Below are 16,554 nucleotides of genomic sequence, written 5' to 3'. Positions count from 1 at the left end.
GCTTACACACACACACACACACACACACACACACACACACACACACACACACCACATGAGAAATGGACAAAGATAGAAAAGGGGCTTTTGAGATAACTCAGGTTAAAGGTAGCTGTCACCAAGCATGGTGACCTGAGTTTGATACCAAGGACCCACATGGTGGGGCCCAAACGGTTATAGGAAAGAATGGACTTCTGCGAGCTGTCCTCTGATGGCCACACAGCTGCCAAGGACTCCCTACCACCACACAGACACAGAATAAATACAATGTGAAGAAGAGTCCCACAGTTGCACAGTTCAGGATTTGGCACCGGGGCTTGGGAATGACTATTGTGCCCCACCCCCAGGGTGCATTGGCTACGCCTCAGTTAATCACTTCATTTCTTTAGAATAGTGCTCATCTCTAGTTCACTGACAAATCTGATACTCAAGCACTGTAAGAACCTCTTCTTTTGAGACAGGGTCTCCTGCAGCTTTGAGATCCTGAGCCTCCGGCCTCTCCATCCCAACTTTAGGAATTACAGTGTACCATCTTGCCATGTTTAGAATTTGTTTAGGATTTCATTGAAGGTCATCCCATAAGTGAAGAACCACACACACACACATACATACATACATGCACATACACACTTTCCAAGGACATCAGTTAAAACAACTACTTAAGCTCTTTCCAAGCTGTTTAATACGTATTTCATGCATATTTTATTTCTTCAAAAGGCCTTTTGAGTTTGTTGAGCTCCAGCTTCTGCCCATAGTTATTTTTACATGAGTTATGTATATAAGCAGAAATGGATATGGAGATTTTACATATATTAATTTATTTTCCACTTCTATCAAGAGTATATATATATATATATATATATATATATATATATATATATATAATCATATAATCACATACCTATTTATATGGAGGTGATATACATAAAATCAGTGTGGATTGGTGCCATGGAAAAACAGTCCAGCAATCAGAAATCAAATAGTTTTCATTTTCATTTGTACCCCTCGGAGGGCGTCAAGGGAGATGCAGTCTGTAACCCCAAGCAGCCTCTGGGAAGTCTCAGGACTTCTTCACTGGTCCTTATTTCTGTGCCTCAGTTTCTAAAATACCCAGCTCAAAGTCTGCTTTTGCTCTTTTCCCTTGGCCCCTGTTCCCACATGAGCTCTTAAATAAGTAGAACAATTTAATCTTCCTTCCCGTTATCCATTCTTTGAATTCTCTGTAAAAGGGCAGAGCTGGGAACTAACCCAGACAGCTGGAAGACATTCTGCCTAGAAACTGGACCGCAGAGGTGAAGCTGGGGCTGGAGGACGGGACAGTGGTACAAAATCCTGCAGTAGCTACTTTCTAAGTTACACAGTTATAATTTCAGCCCTTGTTCTAGACACCATTTCGTGCATGTTTATGTTGTTTGTACTGCTTGGTTGTCTTGTCTGTTTTGCTTGAGGCATCAAATAACAATATTTGGATGGTGTACACCTGGTGCTAGCCACTGTCTTAGGTGTTTTATTCACTTTCCCGTCACAGAAGCCTATTAGAGGGCCACTACTGTCTTTATACAACAAAGCAAGTCACACAGGAATTAAGTCACTTCTACAAGGTCCCACAGTTAATAAGAAGCAAATGAGACTGGACCCAGGCATAAGCCTTCAGAAGTTTTTACTTAGCCACTTAACATGCTACCATACATTGGGGCTGGAGAAATGGTTCAGCAGTTAAGATCACTGCCTGCTCTTCCAGAGGTCTTGAGTTGAATTTCCAGCAACCATGTGGTGGCTCACAACCATCTGTAATAGGATCTGATGCCCTCTTCCTGCACACAGGTAGGTGTACAAGCAGATAAAACACATATATACATAAAATAAATAAATAACACATAAATAAATCTTTTAAAAAGAATGCTATTCATATTATAAAAAAGTAGATTTTTACTTAATTATTAGTTTTTAATTAAGCATTTACTTGAAAAGTAGCCTAATATGGTGATGCAATACAATCTTTAGCACTTGGCTAAATGAAAAATAAAGGTTTAATAATCCACAATTCTTGGTTTTCTACTTGCTTTTAATTATTGGCATAATAATTGGTCTGTTGACCTGGTTTGGAGCTCTTTATGAAGATCTTGAAAGTAATTGGGTTTGGGAGATATTGGTCGTTTTTCTTTCTTTCTCAGAAAAAAGGATCACATCCATTAGGTGGGTAGATGATTTCATTCCTAATGACTGAAATTATTGATTTTACAAAGCACAAAGCTATAAGCAAAGTGCTCATGTGGGAAAACAAGGTTGAATAGCAAATGAGAACTGTCTTCTCTTCCTCCTGTGGCCAAGGTTCTGCCTGTGGGCTTTCTCACTCTGTGTGTGTGTGTGTGTGTGTGTGTGTGTGTGTGTGCTCTGCTGCCCACTGACGGTGCTGTTATGAACCACGTCCTAGAACGACCAAGCACAGCAGTTGCCTAGATCCTGGGCTGCTTCAGTTCTGCCTCCTGAGTCAGTCCTTGGGTGACACCTCTTGTGCAATACTGCTTTCCTCTGAGCCTGGGCTCTGCTTCACAGTCTAAAGCAGTGCTCCTGGCGGGAGTGCTCCCGGTGGCCCTTGCTAGTCAATCACATGTGCCATAAGGAAACACCTATTTATCTCCCCTGACTAGATTTTTAAAACTAGGACCAAGTGTTTGGGTCTGGGAATCTCTGCACTAATCTGGGTCAATCTGGGCTGGCTTATTGAAAGTGTACCCCAAGACTGATCAGCCAGGGATAAAGTCAGACTTGGGAGCTGAACTTCAACCTTGAGTCAAGATCCTCTAGGAGTTTTAAGACTAAAATTTACAAACACCTGTGCCAAGTTATTCTAGCAGTCAGGATTTAGGGATAGGGGACTTCCTTAGGAACATGCCTTTGTTATACATGTGTCCTGCTTTCATTGGTTGGGGTATTCAGCCATGGGAGATTTGCCTTGCCTAACATTTATGCGTTAAGTTGCTAGCCAGGATGTCAGTTACCTATGTACATGTCTCTGCCAAATAGGTTATCAGTTAGTTCCTAGGGAGGTCTTGGGAACTTAAACTTTACTCAACCCCTACTCAAAATGAAACCCTTATTTCAAATGACTTCTTATATTGGTGCAGGTGTCTCTCTTGTGTTGGGGCCAATTTGGGGTCCACCCCATGGGTAGCAAGAACCACAAAAGCTCATACACAGGTCCAGGAAGTACTGCCTGGCATTTGCTTCGGATCCAGGCTTACTGTGGCGAACTATACAAAGCAGTTCTACCTGACTGCTATTGTGATTAGTTTCCAAGAACACCAAAGTACAGAACAGAACAACACTCAATCAACTTGGGATCAGTGTTTCCTAGTAACAGCACAAAACGGCAGGCTAGACAGCCAACAGTTGCCTAGGCCTTAACAGAGATAGCTCTCAGTAGTTTAAGAGAATTTGTTGTTCTTGCAGAGGATCCAGGGTCTTGTCCTCATCACCCATATTGTGGTTCACAACTATTCATGATTTCAGCTCCAAGGGATCTGACATTTTTCTAACTTGTATAGGTACACATAATGCACATGGTGCACATACATTTGTATAGACAAACACTTACAAAATAAAAATTGGGAAAAAAATAAAAGATTTATTTAAAAAATCAGGATTGGGTATGAGAGAGAACCCCAAGTTGAGACCTGGGAGAGAGCTGAGGTACTAGGGTTGAGCATTGTTTAACAGATAGAAAAACAAGGCAGAAGATGGCACAGTAGTTTGTCTACAGTCACCTTCCTACTTATCAGAAGGTCAGGTCTGTTGACTCGAATTTCCTAATCCCATTTTCTTGGTCAGCTGCCTGACTGAATTCTGCTACCCAGATTTCTCTGAGTCTCAAAATGTTCAGAGAATTCTTTTGCCAGAACTGCACCCTGTGACAAAGTCAGTATTTGTCAGATCTCTCACACTGAACCTGACAGGATGACAGGGTGAGCCATGAAAGGTAAATACGAGACTGCTCCTGGCTTGCTGGGTCAGGATTCACCAGTGTTTATTTTGGAGATAGTGCCAAGCAGTGGGACCCAGGAGAAAGAGAATACAGCCTGTGTGTCAGCAAGGAACAGCGGCTCATCATATGATCCGGTGAGCTTCTTTTTCCTGGGTGGGGGAGTCCCTGGTAATTTAAGAGCATTCAGGAATCTCAAGGTGTCCTGCTTAAGGGGTAGTCTCAGAAGTGAGATAGAATAGCCTTTACAGCCAACGTCACTGTTTCTCTCTCTCTCTTTCCTTTCCACTCCCCCCCCACACTCCCCCACCTCTTGCCCCTCACTTTTGTTTGTTTGTTTTGAGGCAAGGCATTGTAGTCCAGGGTGTTCCATGTGGCCTACATTGGCCTCAAGTTCATGACAATCCTCTTGTTTTAACCTTTGGAGTGCTGGGAACCTGGAAGTGAATCTCCACCCAACTTGGTGTAAAGATGGAGCAAGATGAATCATGTAACAGTGCTTAGGTCTGCACTTCAGGGGCCGGTGGGGCCACTGGTAAGCACCTGGTGATGTAAGAGAACCCAAGGAACAAGAGGTTCCAAGTACTGGTCTTGCCACTACACCATCAACCATGCAGATGGCAACACCAGCCAAAACTTTTTAAATTCTGCAGTCTATTAACAACAACAACAAAAGAACAAATGAAAAACAGCTATCATGGCAAAAAGTGCTAGATTTTGGCATTTAACAGAATCTTCAAGGCAATGCAATCTGCAGCTCTAACCATCAGCTGTTGTGCAACCGAATCAGGTTTCCAGACTTGAGACATTGTGATATTCAGAACACCCAGCTTTCTACAAAAATTCACAAAAGGGAAAAAAAAAACCAAAGCAGACATCGTTCCCAAGGAAGCAGCCAACAGAATCAGCGCATAGAAGAGACTAATGTTATGAGGGAATTTCTACACACTTGTGTGCTGGGACTTTTGTCAGCTTGACACAGACCAGGGTCATCAGGGAAGAGAGAACTTAAACTGAGGAACATTTTCTTGATTTATAATTGATGTGGATGGTGCTACCCCTGGGTAGAGGCCTGGACGGTATTAAAAAAGGGATTATTAAAGGAAAACTTTTATTACAGGCTTATTGTTGGAAATAACCCTTTTTTTGGTTTCACGTCATATTATAAATATTACAAGTGTTTTGTTCGGCCTGTTTCTTAATAGAAATTATCATCAAGGCACACACATACACACAAAATTTCATTCATAGTTCTAAATACAAAGTTAGGTAACACTTTGAATTTTATCACTCATTAAGGGTTATCTTTCAATTTAGCACATTCAGTATTCTTGTTCAATATATCATTTATTTGACTTAGGAAAAAAAGTCATGTGTCCTGAGGCTTCTGAGACATAGTTTTCATATACTTTCTCTCTTCAAAACCTACTGACTGGTCTGGGCACAGTGGGAATCTGCTAGTAGCCACAGGACTGCCATTCATTTCTCTTTTTCCTTCAGTCACATAAGTCACATATGTCCATTGTAACCTGAGTAGATTTGGCCAGAAATCTGAAATCATCAGCTTGAAAGTAAAGAAGGATTCCTCTCCCCACCCCCAAACCCAGGAGGCTCATAGGAATACTTTGGCAAGAAACACAAGTTCAGATTGGCTGTCAATATGTTAAACTGAGACACAGAACTTCGGGTTACAAGCAGGATGACTAAGTATTTACAAAAAAAAAAAAAAAAAAAAAAAAAAAAACAGAATATGTGCCCTGAAAGATCCAGGCAAACGTCTGTATCCCTCAGATGCACTAGTGTCTCAGGTCTGTGATCCGAGGTGGTAGAGTTGCATACCGAGGACATAAAACCTTCATTTCTATATGTTTAAGCACTGGCCTGAAATGAGCTCAGGAGGATGCCGGGATGTTGGAGATTTGCTTCCCCAGTTTCCTTTAGAAGAGGAGTTTACTAATGAGAAAAACAAGCAGGATATGGAGGGCGCCTGCCAGGGGGCTTCCGAGAGTGCGGATGGCCAGGCTTCTGGCTGTGGTCGCGGCTGTGGTCATGGTTGTGGTCTTGGCTGTGGTCACATCTGTGGTATTGGCTGTGGTCGTGGCTGTAGTCTTGGCTGTGGTCGCGGCTGTAGTCATGGCTGTGGTCTGGCTGGTCTTCAAACTCTCAGGAGTGGGGGTCAAGATTGAGTGTTTTACTGGGGTAGAAAAAAAATCAAACAATTTTATCAGGCCTTTGTTTGGAGGTGGTTGGGCACTAGAGAAAGAGGTTAAAGTCTGGCAAGATGGCTCAGCTTTTGTCATTGAGTTTAATCTTATGTGAAGGTGGAAAAAGAGAACTGACCTCAAAATGCTGACCTCTGACCTCCACACACAAATTGCATATGTACACGCACAATAATGATAATCTTTTTAAGACAGCAAAGCCAGAGATCACGAGCAAACACCAATCAACACTTCTCTAGTGCCACACAGGGAAGGGAGCTGTAGGCAGCTAAACAGTTCAGATTGTTAAGCAATAACAGTAGCTAAGTCTCTGTTCTTAAGGTCTTCCTGATCTTTTCTCCTTCGTTTTATTTTGATTATTTGTTTTTAAAATGCATATTAAGTGTTTCCCTGCATGTCTGTATGTGCATCACATACACGCAGTGCCCTCAGAGGCTAGAAGAGTGCATCAGATTCCCCAGAGTTGGAGGTAGAGCATTGTGAGGGCCACTTGGGTGCTGGGTATTGAGCCTTGGTCCTCTGGGACAGCAACTATATATTCTCAACTGCTGAGCTGAACCATCTCTCTAGCCCCTACATAGTCTGTTGAGAAGAAAAGACTCAAAGAATTTATAAAACATATGAATTTGTTATTAGTTAAGTAGTTTGCCCTCAAATATCTTGATACTCTTACCTGTAGTACAAATATGACCTAAGGTAGTACACGTTTATAATTTTCTTGCTAATTCTAAGGACTTGAGAGAAGTCAGTATCATACAGAACCAAGAATAGTAACCTCTACCATAATTAGTGGCAGATGCCTTGTCTGAATCTTTGACTTTGTTTCTCTGGCTTGCACACAGACTTTCTCATGTAGGTTCTGGCTACATGCTGGTACTCAGCAATGATCTCAAAAAAACAAAGAGAGCCAGGTCTAGACTTTTAGGGACTTCTCTGGTGCCAGAAACCCCGGGTTGTGGAACACAGACACTCAAGGGTGTCTCGGCATCAGCTGGGAGTGGGGGCTATGACCCCAGCTCTGGGTAAAGGACAGTTGGGGGTAAGGGCAGAGACAAGACAATAGCTGGACTTGCTGGCCAACAGTGGAACTGAAAAAAATGGAAAGCTCTAGGTTCAGTGAGAGCCTGTATCTTTAGTCACAGGGAGAGCTATGGATGAAGGCGCAGGATATCCTTGTTCTTCCCATGTGTGTATACCTGCACACACAGACACACACATACACACCACACACACACATACACACAGACACACACACACACACACACACACCACACACATACATACCACACACACACACACACACATACACACTATACACACACACACACAGACACATACATACACACACACCACACACACACATACATAACACACACACATACACACCACACACACATACACACCACACACACACATACATAACACACACACACACATACACACCACACACATACATACATAACACACAATACATAACACACACACACATACACACCACACACATACATACATAACACACACACACACATACTTAACACACACACATATACACACCACACACATACATACATAACACACACACACACACATATACACCACACACACATACATACCACACACACACATACACACAGACACACACACATACACACCACACACACATATACACACACACACATACACACCACACAGACACACACACACATACACACCACACACACATACACACACACACACACATACACCACACAGACACACACTTTCTTCCTCTTTAAAACTTGGTTATAACAGGGAGAAGGAAAATGCCACAGGCCCAGGCATCCTTCTTCCTGCCTGGAGGAAGCCCTGCTGGTAGAGACCACATCTTCTCTCTCTGGCATTCCATGCAGCTGGGGAGCAGAGCAGAGCCACATTTCCTCCTTTCCTTTCATTCTTCTGTTTTGTTTGAGATGTTCTTTCTCTGGGTAGCCCATGTTGGCCTTACACTTGTGACCTGACCTTAGTACAACACCACTCCTGGCCTTTCCCCTGACGTTTCACTTCTATTTTATTAGGAGAGAGCTGAGGGGTCCTGATTAGAAATACACACTTCCCGCTCCAAAAAAACATGTCTGCAAGTGTTTTTCTTGAAAATGTCCTTGAGAAGGAAAATACCTCACAGAGGGAAAGCCATCAACAGAAAACACTGTCATATAATAGTTTGATTAGGCATAAGTACTTTAAAATGTGCTGTTGGAATTATTCCATCTGTGCATTTTGTAGTAAATGACTTACAGAAAAACCAGCAGTGTGCTGCACATCTTTTAGCTTCAAATCTTGAATTTTGAATTCAATGCTGTTGGCTGAACCTTACAATAAAAAACTGCCTTAAAATAATCTATTTGGTTTTAATGTAAATCTAAGCAAAGCAGACAAACAGGTAAGATGAAGAATCACAGACCTCACTCTGCTGTGGAAATAAGAAAAAAAGGGGATAGAGAAACAGATTAGGAGCCCAGGGAAAGTGTGGACCTGGGGTCTGTGCCCTGGAGAAGGCTGGTGGAAGCTCCTGCTGGTGACCACAGTAGCTGAGGCTATTAGAAACCAGTGGAAGGGCTGTGGATCTGAGTTTGATCTCCCCACCCCTCATGAAAATTTTAGGTGTAGGGGTACAGGCTTTTGTCTTCACAGCACCAGGAAGGCCAAGAAGGAAAATCCCCGAAATCATTAACCGACCATCCTATTGGGTGAGTCCCAGGCCAGGGAGAGACCCTGTCTCTTAAAACAAGGTGAGGTTGTCTATTGGCTTTCACAAACACAGACACATGCAGATCTATGAACACACACACACACACACACACACACATGCGCAGAGAGAGAGAGAGAGAGAGAGAGAGAGAGAGAGAGAGAGCGAGAGAGAGCACATAGGGATAATGTACTTGTGCCAAGGTGCTAAGGTCAAGCTACCCTTTCCAGAAGAAGAACAAAGAATAGAAACTGATAATTAACAAGAACCAATGATATTGATATTTCTGTGATACCAACTCTTTATATAGCCAGTGGCTTCCGTCTCCCCCCCACCCCCGCATAATTCCCTTAAAAACTGCTTGGTTAAAGTTGGCCATGTGAAGGCCTTGTGTGAGTGGGGTTGTGTGGCCGCTGAGAATAATGTTGACTTTTCATATTCTTGCCTATCTGGTACTGAACGGAAATAGCCCCCTGCTGCAGCAGGGGTTTGGAGCCAGGGGGGACCATGGGGATTTCTGAAAAACTGCACAAATCTTAGAGAGGGTTCTTGTTTTCCGAATAACATAAAATAAAAGACTGGGGGAAATTTCACATAGGTTCCAGGGTGGTGGGAAACTCAACTGGTATATGAGTAAAATAACTTTCCAGACGGCTTGAGTTTAAAACCGAACATACAAAGCTTTTGCAACAGAACTCACTTTGTGGCAGACTCACAGAGGACTTTGTAGCTGTGCGATTGACGACGACGATGACCCTGGAGAAAAATCAGTAAGAGACATGGTGAGGGCCTTGTCTGCGGAGCTCAGAAGCTACACCTTTGCCTTTCTGGATCACCAACCTGTCAGTCTCTTTTGAGCTTACCTTTTGTATGGCACAATAAAGCGGATCATTAACTATCGATCTAGTTCCTATTGACTCGACTGAACCCCAAACAGCTCATCCCCATTAAATTATCCTCAGGGCTTGTTCTGTTGTCATTAAACGGAGTCCGTTGTGATATTAGCCGCTTGTCTATACAGCCAGCAGGCCACGGATGGAAGCGCACAGTCGGCGTGTCAGTCGCTGAGCCTAGTGTGAGCTGATGGTGGTGAATCCAGTGGTCCATGGCTTCATGCTCATGGCGTTTTTAGTGTCTTCAGAGACAGATTTTGATAAATATTCAGGTGACTAGTTAAGGGGTCAGTCAGTCGTGATGTGTGTGAGGAAGCACAGGGGAGCTGGAGGGTGTAACAGAACTGTTTCTGGATCTGTGAGTCCAGGGAAAACCAAGGGTACATTTCACCTCGGCACTCACACATGTGTGGGCTGGGTTCCTCAGCCTCAACATCGTAAACCCCATGGGCAGAGACATGTGACATTGTTTTGCACCCTTCTCAGCATAGTGTCCTCCATGGTGGTGTTTCTTGTGTTTCCTCCCCTTGAATTGTTTTTTTTTTTCAGATCAAGGGTATGAGTGATCATGAACAAAAAGAGAGACTAGTGTATTGTGAGTGTGCGTGTGAGGGTGTGAACCTAACGGACGGTGGGCTTAGCTACATAATGACAACGTAGATTGTCATTGCTGTGCCACTGCAGACCATACCTGCTCAAGCACAGTGTGGTCACAACTGTTGTAAGGTAGGGTTGGTAGCAGTAGCTCTGTTTGGATTCTGATTTCATTTGTCACGTTGGGGCATAATGGTTCCTCCTCCAAAGCTGATGAAGCCTGGCTAGTTCCAGAGCTTGGCAAGAGAGGGAAGAATGGCTTGACAGCATCACCAGCTTCCACAGAGACAGGGACGCTGACAGCGGGCACCGCTGATTGTCAGGGTTGTCCTTTCAGGAGCATGAAGCTCTTCACAACACTTGGTTTCTAAAGTCAATACCAGGTCCTTAGAGTGACAGACATTTGTTGTGAAAGTATAGTGCTAGCCTCTAGGTGACCTATTCTTAGAACCTCAGGGCATCCTTTTTTTTTTTTTTTTTTTTAATGACAGGAGGAAACTAGTGTTATTACTCAGTTGCCTCTTAGCTTCCGGTTTCCCAAATGAGTGTAGGTTTAACAAATGATTATTCACGGATGTTATATAAACCTACATATTTAATTGCTTATTCTAATTATATAAGTATTAATATATTTATTATCAATATAATTATTAAGTATCGATATAATTATTAACCAACATGTTTCATTGCTATATAATTAGTTATTAATAACATTTAATTATATTTAATATATACAGTGTGTGTATGTGATGAAGGTAGCAGAGTGGCTGTTTGCAGGAAGGAATGAGGAACTGGTCGCTGAAGGAATGAGGAACAAGAAGGAGCAAAGGACACTGACATACATGATGGAAATGTCATAAGAAAGTCTATTATTTTGTATGCAAAAAAACGATGTTTCTTTCAAAAAGTATTCTCCAGTTTGAATACAGACAACTTGAAAGAGTGTGTGTGTGTGAGTGTATGTGTGTTTGTGTGTATCAAGAAGTGCTACTACGGGGTTCTCCACTCACACTCCGTCTACTTTTAGTCCTAGGTTAAGGTGAAACTGCGTAAACCTGTTAAAATGTTCCCAAAGCCCAAAGCGACAGGAGAGGAGAGCAGTCCTTACTGCAGGCTGATGTTAGTCACATCCTCGGAACTAGGAACTGTCCAGGTCGTCTGGAAGACAGGGTTGTCTGGGGATGTCAAGTTGTAGACACTGCTGTCGTTGCACATCTGGTAGTTTCCACCCCAGGTACCCACTGGGGTGTTCTCGCCCACTGCTTTCAGGATCACGGCACTGACTGAGTCATTCACAGGAACCATCACTAGGAGGGAAGGATGTGGGGAAGCAGTTAGCGTGAGCCAAGTGAAACCAAGGTAACGGAGCGTGGATGGCATGCGCCTGTGTCTGTAAAAGAAAGTAGAGATCCTGACTGGGGACCCAGCGTGTCACATGTCTGTAGCTCCAGGTGAGGGATTTGGGAGTTCAGTGTCCTCTTCAGCTAACAGGGAAGCTTAAAGCTCGCCTGGGCTACAGATGATTTTAACATTCATCTTTATGCTTGTTCCTCCTGCCCCCAGATAATTTACAGAGAAAGGCAGCTATGATCCTGACCATCCCCTGGCCCTGCTACAGGGGGATAGATCCTAATAGTGAGGAGCTAAACCTCTCTTCAAAACTGAGTTCCCTTCAAAGAGTTCAGAGTCTCCTAGGAAGTGTTCCAGGGATACAAGGAAGTACTGTTGCTAAGCAAAAACCAAAGGTCCGCTCCTGACCCCAAAAATGTTGATATTCTGGGTTGTTGAAGGTGGGGGTTGGGTAGGACAGGGGTTGGACCAGGTATAAGACACTGAGGTCTGAGACACAAGGTCCTAATCCAAGGATCAAATTACCTTAGTGCTTTTTTTTTTTTCCCCTCAGATGAGGTCTATGACCCAGCCTGCCTGCACTTACAGGGGATCTTGCTGACATTTTTATTAAGTTCAACATGAAGATATTTTAGTGTGTCTGTTTTCCTTCCCTAGAAGAGCCTGCAAGAGTAAATTCCTCAATATTGGGCCATTTTAGTCATCTGAAACTCCTTCCAAAGCAAAGTGAGTCTCATAGCAGGTCAGACAGTCCTGGGTTTGCATCCTGGCTCTGGTACTTAGGAGCAAGACAGGTCACCTCTGCGCCCTGGCTTCATGCTCAGTAGCCACTGGACACAATTTGTGTGTTTTGAAACAGGATATCATCCTAAACTGGATTCAAATGCAACTGAGGATGACCTTGATCTCCCGATTCTCCATCTTGTATATAGACATTGCTAGCCTGGTTTATAAAATGCAGAACATTGAACCCAGAACTTGGTATGTGCCAGGCAAGCATTCTACTTATTCGGCTACATCTCTGACCCCTCTGACCCCTCCACATTTTTTTTTTAAGTTCCTACTTGGTGCCTGCCATAGCTCTGGGCCTGGGAAATGACATTATCCCTCATAGTAAAAGCTCCTATTAGGACTAAAAAGAAGATGCTAACATTTGTGGTTCATATCAGATAAACTGATGGTTACTACTAATTTGAGCACATTGTGCTTCCTCGACCTAGTTTGCTTCTCCAGGAAGGCCAGCTGACCTGAATCTCACATGTCCTGACTCACTCAGAGAGGAACTGACTTTTGCCTTACATCTCTGCTTGGTGGTGTGGCGGAAGGTGATGTATAGTGGAGTCATCTGGATAGCTAGCCAATCCTCTTAGCTCTCCAGATTTCTTCTCCACAGTTCCTTTTCAGCTTCCCCCTTCACACTGTGAGCTTTGCTTTCCTTCCATCCATCCATCCATCCATCCATCCATCCTTCCTTCTTTCTTTTCTTCCTTCCTTCCTTCCTTCCTTCCTTCCTTCCTTCCTTCCTTCCACCCACTTGGGGGTCTCTGGATCCGTGGCTTCAGTCTCCCTTGGATGACTTGACCATTCGGCAGTCAGACCAAGCTTCCTCATATAATCTGTTACATGGGGTGTATGCCTGTCCACCTAGAGAATCTAAACTCTCCTGCCTTTCATTCCTGTCAGTGTCAATGATAGTACCCTGCACACTTTCAGGAACCCAAGAGTCCAGCCTCCCTCATCTGTCTACCTTCTACTCTAGCTCCAGCTGCTACTTTCCACCTCCCCCATCCTCGCCCCCAGCTGTTTTGCAAATGCACCTGGCTTCTATCTGTCCCACACCTGGGCCTAGCGTCCGCTCACGTTCTGTACTAACTTAGCCTCTTTTCCCCCTTATGTCTGAAACATTCACACCCTTTCTATAGAACTGAATGCTTAATTATATTTTATGGTTTTATCAGTCTGCACCCAGTCAACCCGGTGTGTGGCACTAAACAACTACTTTTAACTGATTCTAACACTCTGCATCAGGGTTGGGGGTGGACCATAGCTTAGTAAAAGGGCATTTGTCCAGCATGCTTGAAGCCTTGGGTTCTGTCAAGCACTTTTAAAAAATCCTTTATCCAATGGAACTCACTGTTCTAGAAGCTGGAAAGTTGAGGAAGTAATAAATTACATCCTTGCCCAGAGAAGTGAGCAGAGGCTGGCTTTGCATTGTCTCAGTACTTTCTTTCCTTAACAGGTCCGAGGGGCAGGGGCTGGGGTGGGGGTGGAGTGAGCCCTCTGAGATGCTGGCTAAGCTGGCTGTCTCTAGGGTCTGCCAACCATGTATACATGGTTTGCCATTGTTGACACTATGTGTAAAAGTATTTGTAAAGCCTTCTTCATAACTGTAGGTATAGAATTCGGCCCGTCTCACCTCCGTGGACAGAGGATTCTTAACCCTCAATTTAAGGTACGAGTCAGATTTGCCTCAGAGCTCAAACACGTAGTAGGTTGAAATTGAATCTGATAAAAAGCTAAGCTAGCTCAGGCACTTAGGAAGCTGAGGTCTTTCCCTTTCCCCCGGAGGCTACTGGGACTGCTGCGGTTGCCCTTCCCCCACCTTCCCCCATTGTCTTGTGTTTTCTCCTTCCGGCCGGCCTCCCTCCTTTCAGAAAGGCTCCCTCGTCTTCATCTTATCTCGCCTTGTAGACTTCTTTCTCCCATTTCAGCAGCAGGCCCGTCTGTCTCCTGCGGTGCCATCTCACATCAGGGGCCTGTATCGGCCTTACCATAATGGATGCATACACATACTCACCCAGTGTTCATCTTGAATTACGGACTTATCTTCCCTGCTCTGCTATGAAAAGACCCACTTCCCAAGGGAATGGGACCTAGTCCTGTCACAGCATGAACATTTGCTTAGTGACAGTCGCCTGGAAACAGGAGAGGGGAGCAGCAGCGCGGGGAGGTGCGGTGTGGGGGTGCGGTGTGGGGTGCGGACCTTCCAGGCTGGGTCTCGGGCAGTCACCATAGTGACCTCTGCACAGCTTGCTTAGACTAAGAGAGGAAGGGTGGCACTGGAGCTCAGAAGGCTGCTGGCTTTTGGCTCCATTCCTTAGGCTCAAATATTAGTTCTGTTACATTCTAATGACCTCGGGTAAAAACTTGACTCCTGTATACTTTCTTTCTCCTCTGGAAAATGGAGGTTAATAATAGCATTTTCCCCTTAGAGCGGAATCCAGCACGTAGTAAGTCGTGTTAGCATTAGAATGCGGCTGCACATCGAGTTCCTCATTTCCACAGATCTGGGACTGGAGCAAAGAGGTGGCAGTGGAGGGAGCGGGCAGGTGAGAGGGCTTGGTGAGTAAAGGCACTTGCTGTGAAAACCTTGTGACCTAAGTTCGAGTCTCAGACCCACACGATTGTGGAAAGAGAGAAGCAACTCCACAGAGCTACCTCTGGCCTTTGCAAGAGTGCCAGGAGATGCACATGACTGTGAACAGGCATACACACATCATAACATGACTGTGAACAGGCATACACACACCATAAGGGTTCACACAGTATAATAATAAAAAAATTAAAAAGGAACTGAAGTTGCTATAAAAGAAAGTGAATAAATAAATAAAGCTAGGTGGGAAAGCATATTCCTTGACTTAAGAGGTTTGACTAATGAGAAAGCGTGTTTTTTAACTTGTTTGTTGAATCCCTAAAGGGAAAGTTATGAACTACTTCGCAAATACGTCTAAGAAAAACATTAGATTAAGATGGAACAACCAGGACTCAAAGAGCTTCGGCCCCTTGCTGGCAGGGGGTTCACTCACAGATAAGGGGCTACTGATATCTTCCTCTAGCTTACAAGGCTTTCCCATACACTAAGTGCAAATCATCCTTCCTGGCGTCCCGGGGGCTCCAGTCACTCTGTCAAGTGGATGTAAAAAGACACTAGACTGCAATGGATTCCCTCAAAATAACGTAATATCCACTTAATGCAGCCATATCTTGCCGGGGTGTGATCGGCCCGGGGCTCAGTTTGCCCCACCCGCGATCCAGTTATGGACAGGAAACTATAGAAATAGTCCTCCCGATCCACTCTGCCAAATATCAATCACTGCTCCCCATTTCCCATCGTGACCACACACATATGGAACGTCTGAGAGCCCGGTTAGCGCTCCACGGAGAACAAAGGGCGCGGAGTGAGTGGCTTTGACTCACCTGTGTAGGTTGTATTCCCACCAGAGACCTCAACCGTAGTGTTGATTCTCAAATTGTCGGAGGTGTAGCCTTGATCAAAGACCAGGCAGGACCCATTATCTCTGGCACAGAAGGAAGGGGAAAAGCGCAGAGCCAGCCACAGGAACAGCCCCAGGTGTGGCAGCAAGGAGCGGAGTGCGATCATGGTCCCGGTCTGTTTGGGTTGCAGGGCCTGGCAGTAAGACCAGGAGTGACAGGCTCCTGTTTATATGCTCTGGGGCTGGAGCTTCTGAGTGAGGTCATGCATGCAAATCGCCCGCCCGCCCTCCTGAAAATACTGCCTTCTGGAACTTGGCCCAAGACATCACCGGGATGAATCACCCAGCCTCCACTTTTGTGACCAACGATCCTCTCTACCAATTCCAGTTTTGCTCAAGATGAGGATTGGCTAAATTATTTCTCAGTCTCAGCACCGGCTATCTGAAGAAGTGGGAAAGGCTGGTTAGGAGTGGTAAATGCTGAAAGTGGAAGTCCACAGTTGAGTAATTACCACCTAGGTGGTCTGGTTGGAAGGCCTGCTTTTTTTTTTTTTTCTCTGTCACGAACTCAGCC

At 44.4% G+C, this 16,554-nt stretch overlaps 1 protein-coding gene across 1 annotated transcript; it reads right to left on the bottom strand.

The window, feature by feature from the left end:
• Positions 1–5,241: 5,241 nt before the first annotated feature.
• Positions 5,242–16,159, bottom strand: PLET1 (placenta expressed transcript 1). The gene is made up of 4 exons (XM_080929888.1): positions 15,964–16,159; positions 11,525–11,723; positions 9,630–9,685; positions 5,242–6,176 (listed from the first exon to the last, which is right to left on the bottom strand). The coding sequence occupies exons 1-4, from the start codon at positions 16,145–16,147 to the stop codon at positions 5,920–5,922; spliced, it is 696 nt and encodes a 231-aa protein (XP_080786014.1). The 5' UTR covers positions 16,148–16,159; the 3' UTR covers positions 5,242–5,919.
• Positions 16,160–16,554: the final 395 nt, after the last annotated feature.

This window comes from Micromys minutus, assembly GCF_963924665.1.
Source record: "Micromys minutus genome assembly, chromosome: 16".
Classification (NCBI taxonomy): domain Eukaryota; kingdom Metazoa; phylum Chordata; class Mammalia; order Rodentia; family Muridae; genus Micromys; species Micromys minutus.
This window is presented reverse-complemented; position numbering and strand designations above follow the sequence as displayed.